General features: G+C 40.4%; 1 protein-coding gene across 3 annotated transcripts in view; it reads left to right on the plus strand.

Moving 5' to 3' along the window:
- tead4 (TEA domain transcription factor 4) overlaps positions 1 to 25380 on the plus strand; it is a 38579-nt gene that overhangs the window by 3968 nt on the left and 9231 nt on the right. Inside the window, exons 2-9 of one of the 3 annotated variants that reach the window (XM_078257428.1) lie at positions 5453 to 5798; positions 19053 to 19117; positions 20236 to 20307; positions 21719 to 21853; positions 22369 to 22412; positions 22701 to 22762; positions 22946 to 23076; positions 23780 to 23953. In XM_078257428.1, the coding sequence (XP_078113554.1) occupies positions 5792 to 5798; positions 19053 to 19117; positions 20236 to 20307; positions 21719 to 21853; positions 22369 to 22412; positions 22701 to 22762; positions 22946 to 23076; positions 23780 to 23953 (690 nt within the window). In that variant the 5' untranslated portion in view covers positions 5453 to 5791. Of the gene's footprint in view, positions 1 to 5452; positions 5799 to 19052; positions 19118 to 20235; positions 20308 to 21718; positions 21854 to 22368; positions 22413 to 22700; positions 22763 to 22945; positions 23077 to 23779; positions 23954 to 25380 lie in introns of those variants that run through there. The other 2 variants (XM_078257429.1, XM_078257430.1) reach the window with 2 other exon arrangements.

Below are 25380 nucleotides of genomic sequence, written 5' to 3' on the forward strand. Positions count from 1 at the left end.
GGCCGCTGCGTCGAGGAGTAAACCTCTATATATGGGCGCCCGCTCGGTTTTTAGACTGTTGGTCGGAGAAAACAAGCAATTTGCACTCTTCACCATGGGCTCAGGAAAGTGTGATGGCATCATTTCCTTTTTTAACATTTTATAGAGTAATTGATTGATAAAATAATCGGCAGATTAGTTGGTAAGTCATGCTGTTTGTGTGTGTTTTTTTTTATATCAGTGTGTGTTTGAAGGAGGTGTTCATTTGAGCATGAATCTGTAACATTTACTGTGTGTGTGTGTGTGTGTGTGCAGAGCTTGGACTCCCACTGGTGCAGCCCAGTGGGACTCGGTGCAAGAGAACATGTACTCTCAGCAAAAACCCAACAAAACAAACCCGTTTGTCTCCGCCGGCTCTCACTGTGACTTTCCATGGCATAGGCTGATCCTCAGACTGTTTCCTGCCTTTACATTCCCGGCCTGATTAGTGGAGATTGTGACCAGTTGAGCTCACACACATGCTCACACACACCCACACTCACCAAATACACACACAAACGCACACCCAGAGATATAGGCTACATGCATTGCATTAGTGGGACCACTTTACTGTAGTTTTCTGTAGTTTTTGAGCGCCACAGACAAACACAAACATACACAAATAATTGTTCACCCTTCAATTCTTTTTATATCTTTCTTAAATATTGACCTGCACTACCATACACTCTGTCCTTTGCACTTCTATCAATTGATTGCTGATAATGACTAAATACCAACAACACAAAGAGTTTACAGCCGTGCTAGCAGCTCTGTGAGGGTAGCCTTTAAGCCTACAGTATTAAGACACTGTTGTGTGTTTTGAGCTAAATGCTAAAGTTACAATGCTAACATTTTCCCAGTAACAATGCTTACATGCTGTTTAGCAGGTATAATATCCATCGTGGTTGTTTAACCCAAAGTACAGCTGAGGCTGATGGGAATGTTATTAGCTTAGCAGGTATTTGCTTATAAAGCAATGTATTAGACAGAGTGTAATTTTGACCTAATGATGGTGCTGTGAAAGGGCCGGATGGGGATCACCAAAGTTGTTGAGACATTTCACTCAAAACCTCAAATATCAACCTGCTGGTGGCACTAAAGGAAAAGTGTGTGTGTGTGTGTGTGTGTGTGTGTGTGTGTCTTTTAGCGTTGCATATGAACCTGCTTCGATGGTTTCCAGGAGTGTATTTAAGCATCTGTGGCTCATGAGTCATGTGTGATGCATAGGCTATGTGTGAGCCCCTCTTTGTTCAAGTGTTTTTCTACCTCATAATTTGATGCTGTGTGTGTGCAATTGTGTTAAGGGCTGGGGGGCAGTTGGGGGGGGGGTTACGTGGCCCCCTGACCGCAGCACCAGCTGGGGGATTATCCCGTCAAGCGGATCCAGGGAAGAGGGGCCTTGCTGGGAGTGGATGAGGGCCAGAGAGGGGGGCAATAGGGGAGTGGGTGGAGGGGGGGTCGTTTTAAGGCTTTGCTTAGGTTAATTAACTTCCAGGACACTTTGACGGAGGCACCGAGCAGCACACTAATGGTTTATAGCCACAAAACTCACAGTGACCTACTGTGGCCCTGAGCTGGAGTTGCAGTTAGTTTAATATTAAAAATAATTTACAAGAACAATGGAAATGTCAAATTTGAGTAATGTTTTCTGATTTATTTTAGAAAGTTTTGTTGTGATTTTTAATGAAGAATAACCACTCGCTTTTGAGTAGCGGCTCGTGATCAAGATTAAGACTTATTGTATTGTGCTACAGAAAGCTTAACTCTTTTGAGTTTTTGTAACTTCATTCAGAAAAGTTGTATGCTCTGCTTTCATTAAAGGTAAGAATGATGAAATACACAATGCACCATGAGGAAAAGTGTAAGATGTTGTCTTTATTTAATTTGGTCCATTTCTTGTTATTTTTTTATTTTATTTGTACATATAAAAGAAAAAAAAAGAAAAAGAAGTATACAATAACATAATAAAACAGTTAGGGTTTAAATTATTTGTTTTGGTTCTCTAATGGGCTTTTTATTTATTCAGCGATTTTGATATGTTTTTTAATGGCAGATGTCTTGGTTTGAACTAAACTAGTACATATATACAGTAACATTACAGTTGGAGTAATGGCTCTTTGGTCTGGACGAGTCTCACTCCCTGAGCAGAAATTTTGCCGTGCTGAATAATTCTTTTTTTAAACATAAACTGAAAAAGCAATCGGTTACTAAAAACGTCATAGCCTCACAAGAGAAGACCTGTTAACTAGTTAATTATGAACAATGTCACACTCACTTCAGTGTCAGTTCAGATTATCTTGTAGGGTCACACTGAATTCAAAGGTTAGATTTATTTTCATATTGTGCACCAGTTAATAGAGAATATATCTAAGGCTGCAACTAACGATTATTTTCATTATCAGTGAATCTGTCAATCATTCTTTTGATTGATTAATTAGTCGTGTAGTCTATAAAATGATGAATACTGAAAAATGTGAAGTTTTTAAATGTACTGTTTTGTCCAACCAATGGCCAAAACCCCAAAGATATTCAGTTGTTGATCAACTAAATGATTAGGTAACTAATCATTCCTGCTGTAAATATATGTAAAAGACAATCAACAATCTGCTTCTCTAGTTAAGTTAAGGCCACAACTAAAAGATATCAGAAGATCACTCAGTCTAAGGTGACATCTTTAAATTGCTTGTTTTGTTCAACCAACAGTCTAAATCATTAACTTACATTTATGTAAAACAGAAAGCAGCAAATCCTCTCATTTTAGAGACGTTGAACCAGCAAATGTTGTTTTTTGCTTGATAAAAGACTTAAATGTTTTTAATCGATCCATTTGTCAATTAACATTGTTTGTATGTACCAATCATCATTTGTTTCAATGCTGCATTAGCTCGCTCTTTAAAAATCACATGTCCAGCGATTGTTATCTACGAACACTTAGAAGTGATTTGAATTCCCCAAGTCTGCATGAACACGTATTTGTATTACTAGTAATGACACTTTGTTATGGCTTGTGAAAAAGTATTGTTGTATCTGGTTGATACAATGACTATTTCCTTTTTTAACCTGACAGGAATACATTTCTGCAGGAAAACACTTTGAATTGTATTATGTATCAGCAGGAAATATAAGCTAGTGACAACTTCAATCCAAAAATACTTCTACTTAATACTTGTACCTAATACTATTGTCAAAAACAATCATACCAAGGTTTGTCCGTGGAGTTTGTCCAGTCTGCTCTCTTAAGTGTTTCTGACTGTCGATTAGTGTGTTGGTGGTGTTTTGTTTGTTTTGGCGTGTATGTGTGTGTGTGTGTGTGTGTGTGTGTGTGTGTGTGTGTGTGTGTGTCTTGGGGAGAATGGCTGACTGGCCGGACGCTTTGCAGGAAGTGTTGTGGAACATCAGGGGGCTCAGAGGAAGAGCGAGGGGGGGGGGAACCAGACTTGGCTGGAGAGTCTTACTCACTGCGTGCAACACACTGACTAACTCACCAAGTCACTACGACCCTTTCTCAACCGTAGCCTCACAATTATAGACCTTTGTACTGCCTACACACATAACACGCACATCCCATGTTTGGGATTATAACTGACGTAATGGTGACTGCTTTTCATTTTGTTGCCCTAAATGGATATGGAGGTCTCTTAGTTTCACAGTGGCAGGAAAATAAAAAAAAACACAAAGCTCTGTTTGTATTGACTCATGAGTTTGAGTTCTTTCTTCACCGTGTCCTACCATCCGTGCCCGTTTCCATTTTGTTTTCTCCCTGCGTGTCCGCCGAGAGGAAGAGGTGGAGACGAGACGACATCTGTCTCCTACTCTCCACCCAAATGTATAGCAATGTGTGCACATCCTAAACAAATTGTTGTGTAGAGAAAACAGGATATGAATCTGCTGGTAGACATTTTGCAAGTCCCCATGCTGTCACTCGCCTGTGGATCTCACTGCTGTTTTTTTTTTCTGTCATTAAGAGCCGATGCATTTCAAGTCAATCCTTTTAATTAGTCAGCTGGTTAATGTTATACTTCCACACCCTAAACAATGCACAAACACATTGATTAGAATCTCTAAGTTTAAAAATACAGTCCAACTTCAGTACTGATGAAGAAATGGGCAACCTAAAAAGCCTCCTGCCATCAGTATCCTGGCATGATCCTCCGTGGCATGCGTGTCTAAGTGTGTCTGAGGACGGTGATCCCACTTTAATGTGTCTCCTCATTTGTTGACTTTAGGCCCCTCCTGCACCCTCCTCCTCCTGCTTATGTCTCAACACTTTATTTGTTTTCACTAACCTAATTAATGAACTGAGGTTCTTTTTCCAAATCAGGATTAGCAGCTGTGGGGCTGATGTGAGCGTGCACTGTTTCATATGACTGCCTTAATGTAGCAGCTAGGTTGTCACTTGCTCTCAGTGACATTTATTTCAGTACTTTTAGCATGAAAACCTTGTTAGTCAGATTTTGGAGGCTTTAATGTGAAGGGTTACATGGTCTGCAAATTTTACACCCCTTGAGTTTACCCCGTCAAACATCAGTGGAGAAAATCAATGTATAGTGCACCGTCATAGGGCTGTGCAATTAATAAAAATTTTAATTCCGGCTCCTAATGATCACACAAAACGGAATAATCGAGAAAAACAATTATTTTGCACGTTATGTTTTGCAAGTCAACTCTTATTTTGTCTTGTGTTCTGAATGAAAAAGTTCAAACTAGAAGGGTAATTTCACAGTTCAAGGTGTTTTGACTGTTGATTTGTTTAACAGTTTTTTTTAGTTCAATAATTGCAAAATCTTTCCAAAAGTCAATGAGTAATCGTGATTTTAATATTGACCAAACATAATTGTGATTAGGATTTTTTTCCATAATCGAGCAGCCCTAGGCTGAAAAGCTATTTTCTGCATTCCTTAATATTTACACATGTTGTGAGTGAATTAATAGGGTTCTGTGAAATCTTTATCTAAAGTATCCTATAAAATGAATCAACAACAATTAATTATTTTAAGTGGACTATCCAGTTTCTTTAATGGGAGAATTGTCTGCTTTTTTTCTGGTGTACTTTATATATAATTGAATGTCTTTGGGTTTTGGACTGTTGGATACAAAAAACAGACAATTTGAAGACATCATCTTGGGTTTCAAGAAATGTCCTGATATTTTATAGCTTAAACAATTTATTGAATGATCGAAAAAAATATGAAGAGATTATATAAATGAAAGTTTTTTTTCTTCCTTTTTTTTCTTCGTCCTGTTACTTCTGTTTTATGAAAGTGTTAATGCTCAGTAACAAAAGTCTTACGTTTCATTACTGTTTTTCAACACAATACTTTTAGGAAGAATCTATGAAATCCTTGCAAAAACGTTCCCTGGACATCTGTTTTTGAGAAACTTCCTCCTTACAGAGCACCATGTCAATTTCATCATGCTTTTCTTGCTTTCGCAGGACTGCCCTGCCACATCCAGACCATCATCATCATCACATCTGTGGATTTCAGACAGGCAGGCCCACTGGTCTCTCCCTTGCTCCATCATCTCCCCCAACCCAGACCCTTCACCCCCTGCTCCGTGGTCCCCTTTCTGTGGTCCCACCACGTCTGCGGAGTGGGTGCCGGCTCCCTCCCCCAGGGGTGGGAGTGAGGAGCTGGGGGACACACTCGACAAACCCCTGGAGAATGATGCAGAGGGTGTGTGGAGCCCAGACATCGAGCAGAGCTTCCAGGAGGCCCTGGCCATCTACCCACCCTGTGGCCGCCGGAAGATCATCCTCTCTGATGAGGGCAAGATGTACGGTACGCCCACCTCTATCGTCATACTATCGTGTACCTTTTCATTTTTGAATGGCATGAGAAACACAATACCTGAATGGGACGGCAACATGCTAAACATTCAGCTAAGAATTTACAAATGATTGTAATTGTGTTACAAGTGTAACATACCGGTGTCTTTTTGTTTTTAAATGTTATAAAGCATAAAAGACATTTATTTACTACACTAACTCTGATAAGTTTTAAAATGACATTCAATTTGGTGAGGGGCGCATAATGACTTGTTTAGGACTCAAAACACATTTTAGGACTTAGACTTTACTTGGGAGGTGTTGGTCTTGACTTAGGACATCATAGCTAAAACTTGAGACTTATTTGGGACTTGCAAAACTGAGGCAGTATCTGGAATGATGAGATTTTGTAGTAGATTAGTTAGAGTCATTGTTTTTTAACACGGTCTAAAGACATGGACACACTGTAATTTTAAAATTGCAAAATCTTGCGGTGAATTTATTGCACCCGTCATCAGAGGATCCGGTCAAGGAGGCAAAATGAATTCCATAAATAATAATAATACATAAATAATGAATTCCATAAATAATAATATTAATAATAATTCCAAATGGAGGAAGCTATTGTATTCACTTTTATTGAAGCGCAAAAGCGCAGTGGTTTGCAGACAGTTATGGGATGGCAGTCGACGGTACAAATCAATTTTTTTTAATAAACTGGGAACTTATTGTCCCGTGACTGACTAAGCGAAACCAACAAGTTTCCTAAGTGATCGTAAGCTAGCTTGTTAGGTAGGAGGGCTTTGTTTTTCATTTCAGATTTTGCCAAACAATGACTTTGTCTCACCTCTGGTATTTACCTCATAATCTCATTATGTGTACTTGCGTTGCTATAGATATACATTAGAGAAATATTGAACTCGTAGTGTCATCATTGGCTACAAAGAATTGACAATTTCTCTCTTCAAACAGCTTGTTTAGCGTGAAGAAATAACAATAAATATTTCTTTTAGATAGACTAGTGAAAAGGAAGTAACAGGCTGTGAACCTCTTCTCATAAAAAACACTACTGCATATTAAACCCACAGTGCAACATATCTGCAGTGTTGTGGGGCACACAGAGACAACTATTTGCTTCCACACACTTCCTACTATAAACTGCGCTTCATATGGTCAGGCAATTTGTTTCACATACTCTCTCCCACACACTGACCCGTTCACCACCATTCCTGTGTGTTCATGTTCCACATAACTCCTGTTTCCTGCAGCTGTCAGCTCCACTTGGTCCCATAGTGTACAGTATGATGGCATGATGTGTCAGAAACAGGCGCACACCATCTAATCACTCATTCTTGTACACACACATGCATACAATGTGCCTTTCATGCAGACTTCAGTTTGTTAGTCTTAGAATCCATGATATTTAGCTGAGAGCGACAACAATACCCTGACACATTCAGAAAGATTTCTTCACCTTAAAAAGCAAAGCTGCATTTCTATCCAATCCTTCAAGATCCGTAACAATGACAAAACAATAAAAAGTAAAGCATTAAAGTAAGATTTGTCAGCCTCATTAACACAGTGAGTTATTTGGGCTAGACCATTGTCCCATTGTATTTCTGGCGGTGATAGTGGAGAGTGCTTTACAGTGTTCCTGTTACCAAAATTTGCTCCAAATCACTCACCCCAAACAAGTTCAGATGAACGGGGATAATTCTCACTTCTTACCCAGAGAACAGTGCCTGTGATTAAATGGCTGCGATGGTAATGTAGTGTGGAAAATCCAAGCGAAATATCTGATGGATTACTTGAGGCAACAACACACAAACTATAGCTTGATATCATACTGTTCATGCTATTTGGCCACAGATCATTAATTCCTTGTAGGCGCCCTCCTGAGATTTCTTTTGCCTTTCATTGAATCCTAAAATAATGATTTGAGGTTTGAGCAACATAACTTCACTACAGGTCTTATTGCATCTTTGGGTAATGCCATTGCCAAACAGGTGTTGGGAAGGTGAGGTGTCATTCCTCTAAGACATCTTGTTGAAAGATGTTTAGTAACAGATGGCTTGGCCATAGTGTGTCCTGCCCGACTGTTTGATAGTAGATCTGCTCGGTGGAAAACGGGCGGATGGAGGTAGTGGTGCTATCAGACAGCCTCTGTCATCGCCTTGTTTTGTCACTGTGCCAGACAGCTCCTTTAACTGCTGGCTTTGCCTAGCCTAGCTTAGCCACCTATTGAGGTCATGGCCATCCTCTGATCAACACGTAAACCCTTATAAAGCCTGAAATAATAGTTGGAGGGGGGCAGAGTAGAGAGGGGCAGGTGGTTCATTCTGTGTCACGGGGATGGGGGGCTGGATGGGTAAAGGTGGTGATGGTGGGGTTTTTGGCAAGGCAGGCACTGAGGTGCCTCTTCCTCCCTGTGGGGGTCAGGGGCAGGTGATGCGCGCCAGGGAGCGCATTGGCCCGCCAGGAATGGCATGTGCGTTCAGGAGCCTGTGGGTTCAAGGCAGCTCGGCTGTAACCCTAAACCAGAATAGTCGTTTACCCTTTGAGCGCCTGGCTGGGGAGGAGGACGGGTGTACAAATAAACACCAAGGTGGGCAGTGGTGTCTTGCATGGCCTCGGGGCCCAGCAGAACGCTCACACCTGTCCCCGGTGTGTGTGTGTGTGTGTGTAAGTGTGTAAGTGTGTAAGTGTGTGTGTGTGTGTGTGTGTGTGTGTAAGTGTGTGTGTGTGTAAGTGTGTGTGTGTGTGTGTGTGTGTAAGTGTGTAAGTGTGTAAGTGTGTGTGTAAGTGTTTCATAGTGAGAGAGGTAGAGGGTGTGTGTACCTCCTTTACTCCCTGATTTTTCTGTGATTTACCTCCCTGTTTCTCTTTGTTCTTTGTCCTCAACCTATTCCCGTTTGTCTGTTGGTCCGTCTGCCTTTCAGTTAACCTCCAGCTGCTCTGAGTTCAACCTAACAGCCTTGCGGCATATCTAGATTTATGACTTGAGAAATGAGGCAATACTGAGCCTGTTCGTGGCCCACTGTGCCCCCATTGGCCCTAAACAGCCCGACCAGCCCTTCCCTCGCAGCCCCTGCAGCTCCCCTGTCTCCTTTCTCTCCCCTTTTATCACCATCCCTGGGGTCACAAGTGGCCAACAACTCGAGTAATTCAAGCAACCACAATCAATGCAAAGCCAATTTGAAGGTCTTTAGTGTTGTTAATGTTGTTAAAGCGCTGATGGGTGGTCCTAAATCAGGTAGCCAAATCAAATATCAGCTGAGAATATCTTTAAACGCATACATGAAATAGTGAAGCGATGGCTTGATGGTTTTAGAAATGTTATTTAGTCTTCTTGCATGGGCTAAATATGGATACATAGACCAAACAAACTTCTCACAAAATAACTGTCTGTGTGGCTATGTGTATGGGAGCGACATACTCAGAATTTTAGGTTGAATTCCCCTCTAAGGAATGAATGCCATTCTTTGCTAAACAATATGATATTGAGTCTCCGAGCAGCGAAACAGAGGGAATGTGTGCTTCTATCCATTGTAAATTCCTCAATCTAATGGAATGTTTTAAGCTCATATTCTGCTTAGATTCATCACATTTTCTTCCCGTAATGCTGTGCGTAGTGCTGGCCCTCGCGCCCGTTGCTCAACAGACCTATTAGCTCGCTTATTAGGGACGGTGTCACGGATATTGTGGCAGTTATGTGCTCCAGCGGTAATTCGACATGCATCTGCCAGGGAAAACATTTCCTGCCTTGTGTGGCTCTCAGCGAGAGACGTGCCCTGTGGTCTGACCGAAGGCCTCATGCTGCAATAATGGAAAAACAGTCCCTAACTTGTAGTGCAGTGGAAACCAATGTGCTGACAGCTCTCACTAGATGAAAGTGGCACTTGACATATGATTATCTTCCCTCGTTATTTACTAGTTAAAAAAACTACTTAGCCATATTCATTTATGTGCAGCTTTTGCAATTGTAATTGTTTTATTTTATGATGTCTATGTAGAAATCTTTGTAAATAAGTGTAGTTAGTGTAGCAGATAAGATCAACAATGTTTTAATCAGTAGTGTCATATTTTTGTGTCAGTGCACATCAAATAATACCCACACAATGAATCATGCTCCCACTAAGCTTCACTTGTGCAACATGTCAACCCATTGTCGGATTTTGTCAGGCGATGCAAATATGTTTTTCGTCTCAAGTCATTCTCATTAAGAATGTGATGTAAAGGTCAGGGGAAAGCAACAGCAAGTCTTCACCCGGGTACAAACTTTGGCAGTAAAGTGAGAGATTCACCAGTGACCTTGACCTGTTGAGCTTTTTGAAGAAGCCTCTGCGGCGTGTGTTTTCAAGTGCTTTTCCTTTGTAACCATGCCTCAGTTCTCTGCTTAAAGAAGTACACATCTGCATTATGTTGAGCTAATGGATGGCTATATGGATGACCGTGATAAAAACAGAAGAAGGTTACAATGTTCATTGATCATACAATTGAATCAACACCTCTCTATAAAAAGGTTTACTAAAAACTGACCATTATAACCTTCATGACTAAACTGTATTAGTTTTAGCTTTGTGTACCTTATAAACTGACAACTGCATTAGCTTGCTATTTAAACCATGGTTCTTATTGCTGCACTGTTCCATCAAATGGAAATATTTTTTATTTAAAAAAAGGGTAACACTTTACTTGAAGGTATCGACATGACACTGTCATAACTATGACATGACACTGTCATGAACGTTTCATAAACATTATAAACAAGTCAAACGTTTATGACTTCTGTCACAGTAAGTGTCATTCGGTTTTTGTCATGACAAGTTGACATTGTTTGGGTTGTCTTGATTATGACAACTTGACATTAATCAAAGTGACATTACCAGAAGTTGTCTTGGTCATGACAAGTTGACATTAAATTTGTTTGGGATGTCTTTGTAATGACAACTTGACATTAACCAGGATATCATTACCAGAGGATGTCTTTGTCATGAAAACTTGCCATTCAATTTCTTTGGAGTGTCCTTATTAAGACAACTTCACATTAAACAGGATGACATTATGTCAAGTTATCATGATTAAGACATCCTCTGGTAATGTCATCCTGGTTAATGTCAAGTTGTCATTACAAAGACATCCCAAACAAATTTAATATCAACTTGTCATGACCAAGACAACTTTTATGACTTGTTTATAACGTTTATGACAGTTCATGACAGTGTCATGTCATAGTTATGACAGTGTCATGTCACGATTATGTCGATACCTTCAAGTAAAGTGTTACCAAAAAAAGTCTTGTGCATCATTTTATACACGTGCTTTCCAGCAAATCTTATATTTTACTAGCATAGCAGACAAGTGGTTTGTGTTGCGCTGGTGGGGGACACCTGAGCCTTGCAAGAGGAGGAACCTGAACCTCCTACCATTTAATCCATGATGCTGACTTTCAGCCTCTCAACGGGATTTGATGCTCTCTCTCTTGTTTTTCGAGGAAACCCCCCTGCTGATAATGAACTCCTGGAATCTCCGCTCTCTGCTCCCTCCATCTCAGTCACTCTCTATCTGTCTGTACCTCTCTTCTCTGTATCTCACAGTGTAACCAATAGGACATGGTGAGCAGTGACAGCCATGTAACAGAGCTGTCACTGTCACTTTATCTAGACATCTCGGATTAGCAAGGTGAAAGGTAGAAGGATCCGAACGAGTCAGACATCTGTTGATCTGTCTATGCGATTAAAATACGTCGAGCCTCGCGCAAACTACCTCTGCAAAAATCTCTGTAATTGCATAGACACTCTCGGGAGGTTGTGTTAATATAACAGCACATCTGTTAAATTTACTCCTCTGCTAGAAATACTATACTTTGTCAGAAATCAAACACAAACCTCATTGGGCTCAGACCGCAGCACCACTGTTTACTATGCTGATGAGTGCAAGACACTCTCTCTCTCTCTCTCTCTCTCTCTCTCTCTCTCTCTATATATATATATATATATATATATATATATATATATATATATATATATATATATATATATATATATATATATATGCTGAATTGTTTGCCTAGACAAATTGCACATTTTTGTATGTTCATCTGACCTGCTGTGCACACAATAGCCAGGCAATTTATTTAAATTAATTAATTGGAAGGGCACCAACTGAACACTGTCTCTATTTTACTTTGTGGATAGTAACTTGACGAGTACATTTCGCAAATTTGAAAAGAATACATTACCATAGCATACATTGAAGAAGAATTTCCTGATATTTATCACATGAAAACATTGGTTAAGAGTTGGGTTAATGTTTGAGGGTTTTGCTTTAAGTTTAAATGAAAAATAACAAAAAATGTCCTAAATGAAAGAGTATATAATTGGCTATTAGAATATATATATTTGACTTCTACTGCTTGTGTCATGTTTCCACATTTCCTATCATGAGGTAAAGCATTTCCCTCGCTTATTATGTATGTTTCATGTTCCTCCATTATATTTACACAGTCATCATCATGCTCATAAAACATGTAGAGAAGGGAATACATCTTTTTTTCATCAATTTTGGGGGAAAAACATTCAGTACGTGAAAACTGAGTTGAAAGATACAGTATAAACCAAAACAATAATAAGCACTAATATGCTTGACTTTGATGCTAGTTATCCATTTTTAAATTATCCAATTTCTGAGTTATACCAGGTAGTGACTTAAGTCTTAATGCTGGACCAGCAGGGCTGTTGCATCACTGGCTCTATATATGTAGTACTTGACTCGCTGCTGATATCGAAGCTTTATAGAGGTCTTTTCAGAGCTCAGTAGGCTGCATCCAGGCACTATCGCTGGGGAAATAACACCCAGCCAAGACATTCCTGCAGCCTAAATGTGACCTTTGTTTTCCAGAGCAGACACAGTGGGGCATATGTGCTGTTGAGGGAGAACGTATGGCTGGCAGATGTGTTTTCAGAGATTATGGCGGTTTGTATACAGTTAGACATACAGGCACAAATGTACACATGCACACACTATCAAATTTAAGTCTTAAGAGTAATTATAACTTAAATTTGATGAGAGGTTCAGCACATTGTAACAAAAAAAATACACACATTCAAGGAACAGTGTTCTACAGAACTGGCTGTATCATTCAAAGTGTTAATTGCTTTTGAGATTAATAATTACAATATAAAGGCCTTATTTTTTAGTGGTGTGGAATAGGGTGATGGACTGATCATTCCTGTGATAGTAGATAGGTTTATGTACATAGGGGGGTGTTATTGTACTCACACACAAACAGGACATCTCGAAGCAGCAGATGCAGGACCCGGTGGGGACCAGTCAGTATATAGGAATGTCAGGAATGCACTGGGCTGAGTTGGAGACACTGAGAAGAAGAGAGAGAGAAGAGAGGGAGAGAGATCAGACCAGGCCAGCGATGACTGCAGTCCCATTGGGGAAGGACAGATTTACGACCAGCCAGGCCCAGGGGTTGAGTTTAGAAGGAATACTATAGTAAAGACTGCTGTCACTATCACTGTCCACCTTTCAGGAGGAGGAGAGGAGAGCCAGAAGGAAAACTGCTGAAACAGTGTTTGTAAGGCCTTTTTGTGATCATCACAGCTCCAGTATTTATTGTTTTGATGTTTTTGATTGATTTAAGGGTAATATATTTGTACTGAAGCACAAGCCTACTGAGTTGTGACTGAAGTAAAAGCACATTCTTAACGTACAAATGAGAAGTTGTTTTAATATGCAACAAAATGAGCTCTTTTCCATCTGCATGTAATTGAACATGCACACATTTTTGTTACCACACAGTGCAATACCCTTCTCAGCTGAGATCTGCAGAGACAATTATGTGCATCTTGACGGAAGTATATATTACTCGTTTGGGTACGACCAGTGGCTAATATTAACTGGCTTTAGTTAAATATTTTGGTGTAAAAGTTTGCAGACCTTGAAGGTTAACTACTTGTGCTACTGTTATAGCATGTTTAGATGTGCATTTCTTTTCTTTGCTTTGAGAGTTTTTGTGCTAATTACAAAGTACAAATTTAGCTTGTTTGCCATTTAAGGTGTTCTGTCAAGAGTTTACAGATTTTTTTGTAATGGTGGTCTATGAGAAAAATGCTTTTTGGGCAGTCCTGCAGTTGGCCACTAGGACAAATTGTAAGCCAGGCTGACCCTGGCATTCTAAGTTCTCATAATACATCCATGGTTCGAACATCTACTAGCTACAAGAATATTCCCTATAAACTCACAAATGATGATGTTTTCTAAGTGCACAGCCCAGCAGTATCCCCTGAACTCTGGATCACTCCGACTTTGTTGCTGCTGTGGTCGGCCACTTTTATGCCCTTTAAAAAATGTTTCCAGAATCAGATTTCGCTCCGACAAGTAGGTGACTGCAGGCAGTGTGATAAACAACATCAAACTGTGGACCAGTGGGTGATGGTATAATGTTCCTACTGACTTTCCTGCAGCCTTGGCTGGCACAAGTTCCCTGTCTGTGCTACTTCCATTGGATATCATGATCTCATCGCTGTCCCCTCTCTGATCTCATGGGTGTGTTGGAGGGTATTTTTGATGGGGCCCTTCCCCAAGCACTCACACTGGGAGTGGCAGGGCATCTGATACGAGAACATGAAGCGAAGCCTCTTTGACAGCCCATTAATGAAGCTGTTTACATGCTTCCTATAGATACCTAGCTAATTTTATATGGAAATACTGTCGCAGTTTGTCTTTTTTATCATTATACCTGGGAAGAAAAACCTTTTCATTTTAATGTAGAAAACTAAAAAGAATGACACGTATGTTAGCATTTTCACAGAAGAACTTTACAACTCATTTCAGTGTCTTTCCTGGTTGTCAAATACCATGGTTTTCATGTTGATCAAGTTTGACAACAACTTGGGCCCAGGAAAAACTGTGTGGCTACCAATGTAAAAAGATGGTCTGGTTTTCTGAATTCATGAAGTTTTTATTCATTTGTAGAGACATGCTCACACATCTGTGACTGCTACTTTGAAAATCCCTATTGGATTGGATACACAATGTACATCTTACTGTACACTGAGTGAAGTTTTTTTAGCAGATAAATTGCTGGGAACTGGAAGAACTTGCTACTGTAATGTGAGGAATCGAGGCAACTTAATGTTCATTTGAGGTCAAGTACTGTGAGGACTTCGACAAAGCTTTCTGTTCGTCTTTTCAAGAGTTTGAGTGCGAGAAAATGTGGAACACTTTCTTAATCCCTGGGGAATTAAAGAAATGTGCATTTAGGGTCTCAACAATCGGCCGCGAGTGCACCTCCCGATAAACACTAAACGGATGAGGAGTTACAGCAATGAAATGAAAATAAGATTGAGACGGAATGAATGCTGCAACTCTGGCTGAAGTGTGTGTGTGAGTTTGTCTGTGTGTGTATATACTGGAGTAGACTGCATTTGAGAGAGAGGTTTAGTCTACAAAAGCCTCACACAAAGGCAGTTCTACAGCTGGGTAATGTGGGTGTGTGTGTATTATTTTTTATATATATAAATAAAAGTGTGTGTGTGTGTTACAGGGGCCTGGAACTTTACAAGGCCTCAGACGACCACTTTTTCCTCTTTTTCTCTCCAAACCAGCTCTAGTTCATTGACGGATAATATCACTTTGTTGTATTATGAACATGTTATTACTTATATTTTGCTAATGGAACTTGGCTGATGACAAAGTCATTCATTAAATCAAATGTTAAATTGGTGTTTCATTTTGTTACTGTATTCAACCACGATAATTCACTCAGTATCAATATTGCTTTCCATTAAGTCCTGCATACATGTATAAAAAAAAAATAAAAAAAAATACAGTGGCACTGATATATTGCAGGCTGCTCTTCAACAGCTTTTTTTGGCTGCAGGGATTTCCAGGAGATGTGGGCTCTACCTTTCCAGAGCCTTTTGCTGCTACTCTTGTGTGGGGCCGGTGTTGAAGCGTACCTAAACACTTTGATGAGGTATAGAGGGACAATCTCAGTTAAAGTTATTTACAGTTATCTTAATGGATGATTCCAGCAACATTACTAATAAGTCTGATCGGGCAGGAAACCTGTGTAGTAAGCATAGACTGTTAATATTATACAGTCTATGGTAGTAAGACAATCAATAAGCCCCAGTTTTTCCAAACTAATTTGGAAGATAAAACAGGCAAACTGTAAAATAATAAACCTAAACACTCCGTAGTAAACATCCATCCCAGTTTACAACTTTTTGGTTCAACTTTTACCGACGTACAATGGCGTTATTATTTCTTTTACACTCCAGCTCAGAATACAGTCGTATAGATAATATGACTAAACTGTTAGCTTGTTTTCAACCTCTCTGATCTTCTGACTACTTGTGTTTTTTGCCCTGTCTGATATGTTGCTGTGTTTGTAATTATGGTTAATACACTGGAAATGATAGCCCAAACTATAAAACCAGGAGGTAGCCTTTCAATGGTCTCGATTTAATATTTAAAAAGCCTCCATCTGGGCTGGCCTCTAGCTCACCCACTAAGAGCGTTTGCCCCATATAGGCTGAGTCCTTTGCAGCGGCGTGGGTTCGAATCCGACCTGCTGCCATTTACTGTGTGTCATCCCCCATCTCTCTCCCCCTTTCCTGTCTATCCACTGTCACTGTCTAATAAAGGGAAAAAATTATCTTTAAAAAAGCCTCCATCCAAAACACAACTTCACACCACAACATTATAAACAAAAGTTAAAAGCCAAACTAATGTTTAAATAATCATCCAAAAGGCATGCCTGTCAGCCTCAGTGGTTACAGCAATCACATGCATTTTATTTGGGAAATCATCCTCTAGTTTTCATTATAGCCTTGAAAAGTTGTACCGTACAGTTTACAGAGGCAGACCTGTGGCTTACAGATTTCGCCCTGCTGGGTATACAAACTGACAACCTAAATTGTTCCTGTAATGACTTTGCAACAAAACTCAAATACTTTCAAAAAGCATTAAGTGGAAATTGATGTCTGAGCAAACTGCGGGTCTCATGAGCATGGGGAAGAAACGGTGTCTTGCATTCCGTGCAAAATCTGATCACTTTTATTGGCTGACGAAATTTCTAATGGGGTTTCAGCCAAGTTTCAGGTTTCTTCTTTTCACCATTTGGGGTCGCTTGATTGGCTGTTTTATGAAGCGTTGTGAGGTCTGACCCAACCATCACTATGTAAGGGAAAATCTGACGGGTTTGTACCAGATTGTGTATCATGACTGACCTGTGTGTTAATTCACATGGAGATGTGGTGCCAAGGGAAAAATTACCGTGTTTAAGAGGTGGTGCAAAGTCTAACGTGTGTGTGTGTGTGTGTGTGTGTGGTGTTTCTGTACTGTATGTGTGTGAGCTTGTGTGGGTGCATGAGAAATCTCCTTTGAGTGCAAGAGTGGTGTGATTCCCTCTGTAACTGATCGTGTTTGTCTTTGTCCACCCTTTTATTAGTAGATGTTTGTAAATGTGCTGTTCTTCATGTAACCAACGGTCATTTTCATTTTTAATTACTTATTTCTTTACGAGATTAATCTGTTGATTCTTTTTCCCCACCAACATTTTTGAGCAATTGTGAGAAATGCCCGCAACTATTTCCAAGAGCACAATGTAACTTAAATTGCTTCTATTGTTAAACCAACTGTCAAAAACCCAGATATTCAATTGATAATTATACAAAACAAAGAAATGCAGTAAATGGTCACATTTGCAATGTATGGCATTTTTGCTCAATAAATGACTTAAATGGTTATTGAAATTGTTTACTAATATCAGTCAATGAACTAATCGTTTAATTGACTTATCGTTTCAGCACTGTCTGCAATATGTGTGTATTCCTTGTATGATAGCTACTAGCCTTTATACAGTCCATCTTACAGTGCATGACTTGAATAGTACAGAGCCCCCCAAGCCATATCATTTATTGTCAAAACTACATTCAAAACAGAATCTCATGACATCCTATTCCTGAATTACACTCCAAAAACTGTACATATATAATTGTGCATACATGTCTATTTGTGTGTTTTTATCAAACTTGGCCATTAATCTAGAGATTTAGTTTTGGAGAAGAGGGTGAAAGAAGCCACATGACCATTGCCCTCCTCCGTAACCGGAGACTCTCGATGGAGGGGAACAAGCGCAAGATTTACTGTGGACGTAAAGGCATATTCCATAAACATTGACACACACACCAGCTGCCTGGCTGCATCACCAGACTGGCCCCCGTTTGGTCACTGGCCTGTGCCTTGTCTGTCCTGAGTCCTGTCCGAGGATCGCATGGCTGCAGCCTCCACCTGCTCTGCCAATGTGACCTGTCTGTCACCAGTGGCAGCGCACAGACACACACTCACTGTGGAGATATGGGTTCAGTGTACACTCAGGGTCAGTCTCAGGCTGATGCAAGCTCTCTCATAGACAGATGTATATACTTACAGTTTTCAGCGTTGACACACTTGACAGCCTTGACTCTTGCTTTAGGCACGTGTGTTTGCATGGCATCTTTTTTGCATTCATGCAAACTCTTCCAAATATGTGCACAAACAGACATGAATAAAAGTTTTTAAGCAGTTAATTAACCTTATTATACAGTGACTTCAGTGACTGCAGCACAGACGTATTTGTATAAATATGTGCACAATAGTGCATATACATTTCCTCATTCCTCCCTCAGGCATGCAGAGCAGGCTCACTGATGATTAGTTAATAGTTAGCTTCAGTAAACATTTGAATCCTTCCATACCTAGAACATGCTCCTCATTAGCCCCTCACATTCATTTCAAGTACAACAGACTTTCTCCAGTTTTTGTTTTGTAATTTAGATCTGTTTTATGATTTAAGGTAGGTAGTGGGATCAGATTCAACTTTATTTATCCCAAGAGAGAGAAATTGCTGAAGTGATGAAAAGTTGCAGTTTGTAGCGGGAAGAGTACATAATATGGATAACAAGATGGTGCATATCCAAAATAAATACAATATATACAATGCCAAAGTCAGATTACCAGGCTCCAAATTAAAACTAAGGACCAAGTTGTATTTCCTTTATTAATTATTACTTCTTAACACTTATTTTATATATCTGTTTACAATAAAACAAGCTACAATTTTGCATGTTGTGTCATTTCTTCTCCGTTAACCTTTCAATAATTGACATGTTAATGTTTTTGTGCCTCTTTCAAGTCTCTATACATTTGAAGGAACCATTCAATACAATATTATAATAAAATTATGTTTTTTTTGGTCCCTTTACAGGAAGAAACGAATTGATTGCACGATACATCAAACTTCGCACAGGGAAGACGCGGACCAGGAAGCAGGTAAGTTCTCTGCAAATGCCATTTGAAGCAGCCCCTATTTTTGAACCCCTCCAGAAAAAGTCCTGTGCTGCTGAGTGATGCCCCAACACTCTGGGTACCCCCCTACTTTTCACTCCCTCCTATTTGGAGGGCTAGAGATGACGATTGATTTAGGGCCAGGGCCCAATGCACAGATGCTGTAGGATCATGTGTCGGTGTTGCTTCTTCACCACCTCATGGATCTGGTGCTTGTTAGAAGGGGAAAGAACCTGGGGAATATGGTGATCTGGATGGCAGACTGAAGCAGGATGGGAGGGGGATTTGGAACTCTATCCTCACTACGGTATCTGATATGGAAGGACTGATGTATGGGCATTGATGGATGTGGAGAGAAAGGGTCCCTGCTAAGTCATCTGGCAGACTCACTGTGGGAATGAGAAGAGATGAGTGGAGATGAGTGGAGGAAGGGGGGCAATGAGGGATCAGAGATGGATGGTGGGACAGGTTGGAGGGATAGAGGGACACCTGCTGGTCCAACAGCAGTAAACCGATGCACTACAGCTTCTTAAGAAAGTTGTTCTGACAGAGACATCAAATATTGCCAACAAAGGAAAAAAAATAAAACTCAAAATAAAACGGCTATAACAGTAATATTTAGTTGTTTATATCTCAAACCAGTGTGGCTAACATTGCCTGAAGGACCTGTCTTTACTAGTTTCAGTTTATAGAGTTTTTGCTTCACAAGTTCTTTCAGATGGTTGGAATTATCTGATGAAGATCATGAATAATCACTGAATTTCAGGCATATGAGGCCCCATGGACCAAAGAAACTCTTAATTGGAGTTAAATAAATGCTCTTTGAGCTTCCATCCAACCATTCTCTAAACCCGCTAACCCTGTGCATGGTCATTGGGGGCCAATGTGCCTTGAGTGAGAGGCAGGGTACTCCGTGGTCAGGTTGTCACACAAATGTATTCACACTCGCACCATTAGCCAATTTAGAGTCTCAAATTTACCTGCATGTTTTCGGACTGTGGAAGGCAACAGAAGTATCTGGAGGACATCCATGTGAACACACAGGGTTAAAGGTTTAAAACTCACCGAGGCAACACAACTCTGCTGTGTTGTCTGTCTTTCAGGTATCTAGTCACATCCAGGTTCTAGCTCGACGGAAGGCCAGGGAGATCCAGGTGAAGCTGAAGGTACGCTACGTGAGTCAACCTCTTTCTGCTTTTTTATATTCCCTAAATGTTTTAGGAAGATTGCTCCTTTTTAATGCACTTATGAGGAAAGATAATGTGGATTTTATCTAATCAATAATTGTAAATCTGCATGTGTGTGAATCCTACTGCACAGATTTGCCTGTGCTCACTGCCAGAGGAAGAATAGTCATAGGGTGTGAATAGTATGTTGCATTTTTATTTTTTATTTTATTTGAGTTTAATCAAGTTGTGCAGCAGCAGATGGAAAGAGGGTACAACCATTATTACCCTATTTTATTCCCTCTTATAATGAAGCTTCATGTTTTGTTAAAGGTCAACATCCATGGCCCCTGCGCTGCCATGTATTCACATCCTATTAACACAAAGGCACAAACAATTGGCTATTTTAATTGCACCCTCTAATTGATGCTAGTTTTAAATGCGATGCTGACACGTTTCGATGAAATGTGAACATATTTCTGGAGGCCTGAGGCTTAGTGTGCATGATTATGAACAAGATGAACCAAACGCAATTGTCAGGAAACAAATTAATCCCTGCATTATTCCTTCAAGGTATTACATTTGATAAGTACCTCAATAAAAGTGTTGGTGTGTGGTACGCTGAGAGCTTACACATCCCTGTCCCCCCAGTACTTTCTCAGTTTACATTTCTCGTCTACGTACACCCATATACTCACACTCACAGCAGGCAACAGGACTCTCCCTCACCTTGGACTGCAGCCATGAGGGTTCAGCTGGCAGGGCCCAGCACTGGTCACAGGGTTGGCCTGTGTGACGGGCCTTTTTAAATACGTCTTTGGTGTAACTGAGATCCCTACCACATGTACCCCCCATATTTCAGCTATGCCCTTGTGTTCGCTAGTTCTGGAAAGAAGAATGCACTGTGTGGCCTTGCCCATTAGGGCTGGGCGGCAAGTGCTTGTAGTCCTCTGTGGTTTGGAAACTGCTGAAGGAGTGGATTAAAAAAAAACAAGCGCTGTATCATTTTACAGTATAGCACAGGAAAGACAATTTTGTAGCTATCTCACTATTTTAAACGCAGTGGCATTAGCATTTAGCAATTTTGATGCAATTATTAGCATATTAACAAATCACCCTGTTGCCTGCCTTGTCTTCCAGTATGACCTCCAACAGGAGCTAGTTGTCATCACTGGCTTGCCCCTGCCAAAGCAATAAACTTAACTCCTGACCCAAAGGCCCTTGACTGTAATATCACCTTCTCTTCATCGCTCTGCCTGGCAGGGATTCACTGATGATGCAAGCTGGCCTCGGCCCTTCATGTCCCTTTTTAGGGCTCTGCTTGTGTTACCACTGAAATGGGGCGCCAACTTAAATGGAGTATGAGTGCTCTGCCTTTACCTAACTGTCTGTTTGTCTTGCTCTCTGTCCCTCTCCATAGGACCAGGTTGCTAAAGACAAGGCCCTGCAGAGTATGGCCACCATGTCCTCAGCCCAGATCATCTCACCTACGGCTTTCCAAAACAAGATGGCTCTCCAGGGCCTGTCTAGGCAGGCTTATCCCACTGCTAGTGGGGTGAGTCTCTGTCAACTACACCATTTTGAAAAAGAAATTGAAAAAATACCTTTGACTTCATCCCAAAGTCTGTGGTTAGTGGTTTGCTAATTGTGGCCAATAAGCAGTATTTTTCATCACTCTATACAACGATATATGTTCATAATTTCCCTGGATGTTGGTTAGTTTTATCTTGAATTTTACATATTTGAGACTGCTTTCCTGAACATTTTTTCACATTTTAGATAAATGAACCTGTAGTTTCGCCACAAATGATTTGACCTTTTTAGAACTTGTGTGATGAAGTTACTTCAGAGTCAAAGTGTCCAAAATATATTAAACTTTGAGAAAGATCAAGATCAATTTCATCTTTGTTGATTTGACATATTAAAGCTTGGTTTTCTTTTTCATAAGAAACACCTAAACTCTGCGCTTCTGTTTCGAAAAGCAGAGTAAACACAACACAATTCATATCTGACAATAAGTGTCAAAGTGGAACTGTTTAATATAGTTTGCACTCTTTTTTTCCATCCCAGTTTTGGCATGGCACACTTCCAGGACAGCCAGGAAGCCACGAAGAGTGAGTATCTATTCTTTCTGCTCTGTAGTGCTACAGTATCAGTTATTTCTCATGTTATCAGCTTAATAACCATCAGATACATTACAGTCAGAGACTGAATTTCAGAACAAATTAAAACACATCAGCACAATTATAAAGAAAAGTCTTCAGCTGTCTGACATTCAGCATACCGCTCTGCCCCCTGCGTCTTTGGGGGTCAGGTGGTCCAATTAGTATGTGAGATGGGGTCATGAGGCCAAGATGGTGCATAACATACCTCTCCCTCTCTTGTCTGTCTCATCTCCCCAGCATTAAGCCCTTCTCCCAGCAGAGTTACGCCATGCAAGCGTCCGGCCCGACCCCTATAACAGGTGGGTGCTCTTTCTCAGTCCTGCCGTGTTGATAGATGGCTGTCAAGCCGGAAAAGTGATGAGAAAACCCTGATCGTGATGAAGAACTTGCACAAAGTTCAGAGAAATAGCTGCAATATTGCTGCATTTACGTTGTCGCACTCAAAACGCACATTTACACACTCACTGCCCACCTTTCTGCAGGTTATGAAAGCACAGCAGGGCTGTCAATGTCTCCCGGTGCCCCCCCTTGGCAGGGTAGAAGTATTGCCAGCTCCAAGCTGCGAATGCTGGAGTTCTCCGCCTTCCTGGAGCAACCTCAGGACCCAGAGAGTGTGAGTAGGGTGACAGGAGATAACTTTGTGTCATACTACAAAACGGTTTTTACTCTTCAAACAAAGGTTAGTTTCATTTATCTATTTAGTTTCTATTACTATAGTTCTTGCCCACCAAGTCTTATTGACAGGTGCATTAGAGTAAACACTCACTTCAGTGTTTTGTTCCTCAGATTCTTTGCTTTTTTCACTATTTACTTTGGTCTAAATTTTCTTAAAACTACTCGGGCACAGACTTTGGCACGGAGCTGTTTGAAAATAAAACTGAAGAACCTAGTAGTTAGCTATAAATTTTATAATATCACAATACCAGAAAGTAACATTATTTAACAGAAAATCTCTATAAAATCTGTAGATATCGCAAATGTCTTGGAAAAGACTCAATATTGGTATTAAACACTTTGGTGGTCTTGGTGTGTAAAAGTATGACAGCCGCACACAAAGAACACAGGATAATCTGCATCAACACATGAAGAATATACACACCAGCACATCATGAATGGAATGAAAGAAAAGGGTGGGACCCTTAAAACAGGTGATGGGATTTATTACAGTAAATATGATTCAATGGAATAACAGGCCCAATGTGACAGATGTCCTGGAGTGCCTAACCGTGCACTTGGCATTAATGCCAATTTAGCAAACTGGACACTTGTCATTTTTGGCTCTGTTCATTTCCTGATATGCACTTTTGTCTCTCTAGTTCAACAAGCACCTGTTTGTGCACATTGGCCAGTCCAACCCGAGCTACAGCGACGCCTATCTGGAGTCTGTGGATGTCAGACAAATCTACGACAAGTTCCCAGAAAAGAAAGGAGGCCTGAGGGAGCTGTTTGACAAAGGGCCACACAACGCTTTCTTTCTCGTCAAGTTTTGGGTAAAACAATAAAAAAAAAAAAAATCTTTTTAGAGAATTCCAGTTTCTCTAAGCTTTTTTTTAATTTCAGCTGATAAATCACTAATGTCAATTAAAACGGGTTCTTATACATCTAAAGCTCAGCCCAATACTCTGTGTGTGGTATTTTTCATACATCATCAGATAATATAACCCTCCCCAAGTCATCACAGTGAATACTCTTGTTAATGTTTTGTTGCACCTGTTGGCTGTCAATGGCCTAGCGGTGTTAACTGTGTTGAGATAGCTTAAGCATCAGAGTTAAAGGAACTTATATGCAACTTAAAGTGGGAATGAATGGAAAGTCATTGCTCCCATGACCTAATTGGTGGTTTATGTCGGCAAAGAAGGCATTGCTGCTCAGCATGCATTAGGTGTGTGTGTGTGTGTGTGTGTGTGTGTGTGTGTGTGTGTGTGTGTGTGTGTGTGTGTGTGTGTGTGTGTGTGTGTGTGTGTGTGTGTGTGTGTGTGTGTGCAGCCTTGGGAAGAGTGGCAGGCCTGATCTTTCACCACGGGAAATGTGAGCCCAGGCACCTGTCTCGGCGCTATTAGACTGAGTCCAACTCTCATGCCCCATATACTTATTTATAAGTAAGCCCCCCAAAACACACACAGAGACAAACACACAGCGCCCACCAGCTCACCATTACACACTAAGAGAGATGAGCGAGTTAAGCATGATGACAAAGTAAACTTAAGATGCAGGCTTAGGAATGAAGACAGATGGTGGAAAATGTGTGATATTGTTGAAAATAGTGGAAATATACAAACCTGAAAATGGGTCTATATACAGAGCTAAATCAGAGCGAGAGACAGATACAGAAGGAGATTATGAGGGTTTAATTGAACACGTCCATTTTGTTCATCGCAGCTGATCTGGCCACCTTGTCTTACCTCAGGACAAGACCTTTGGTATTTGTATCATGCACAACACGTACACACTTTACCTCAGGGCACCTCCCACCACACGTACATCCGCTCTTTATTAAAGTGGCTTTTATTGGCACTTCATTCAAAAGTTTTGCTACTCTTTATTGTGAATTTCCCTCTGGGGATAAATAGCTACATGTATCCATCTATTTTGCAGGCATGTTAGTTTAACAGCAGAGGTCAGGGTTAAGCAAGAGGGAGTGAAAGTACATTCACTTTAGAAACCCTACTTGTTAAAATCAATGTGCTGGGATTGTAAAGCAGTGTTGTCACAAAGTATGTCAGAGAATCACTCATCAAACTGTGTAATTCATCAACCGACACACTACAGTTAGAGAATTTCTGCGCCATTTCCTGGTATATGAAGAGCTTAGGTTGAAATTTCAATCATAATGTCTGGTATATGAGCACCTAAGAAATACCGTACTTGATTATTAGCATAATTAGATAAAGCCCCTTTGCTCAACAAAGAAGAAATT

Source organism: Sander vitreus, chromosome 8, assembly GCF_031162955.1.
Source record: "Sander vitreus isolate 19-12246 chromosome 8, sanVit1, whole genome shotgun sequence".
NCBI lineage: Eukaryota > Metazoa > Chordata > Actinopteri > Perciformes > Percidae > Sander > Sander vitreus.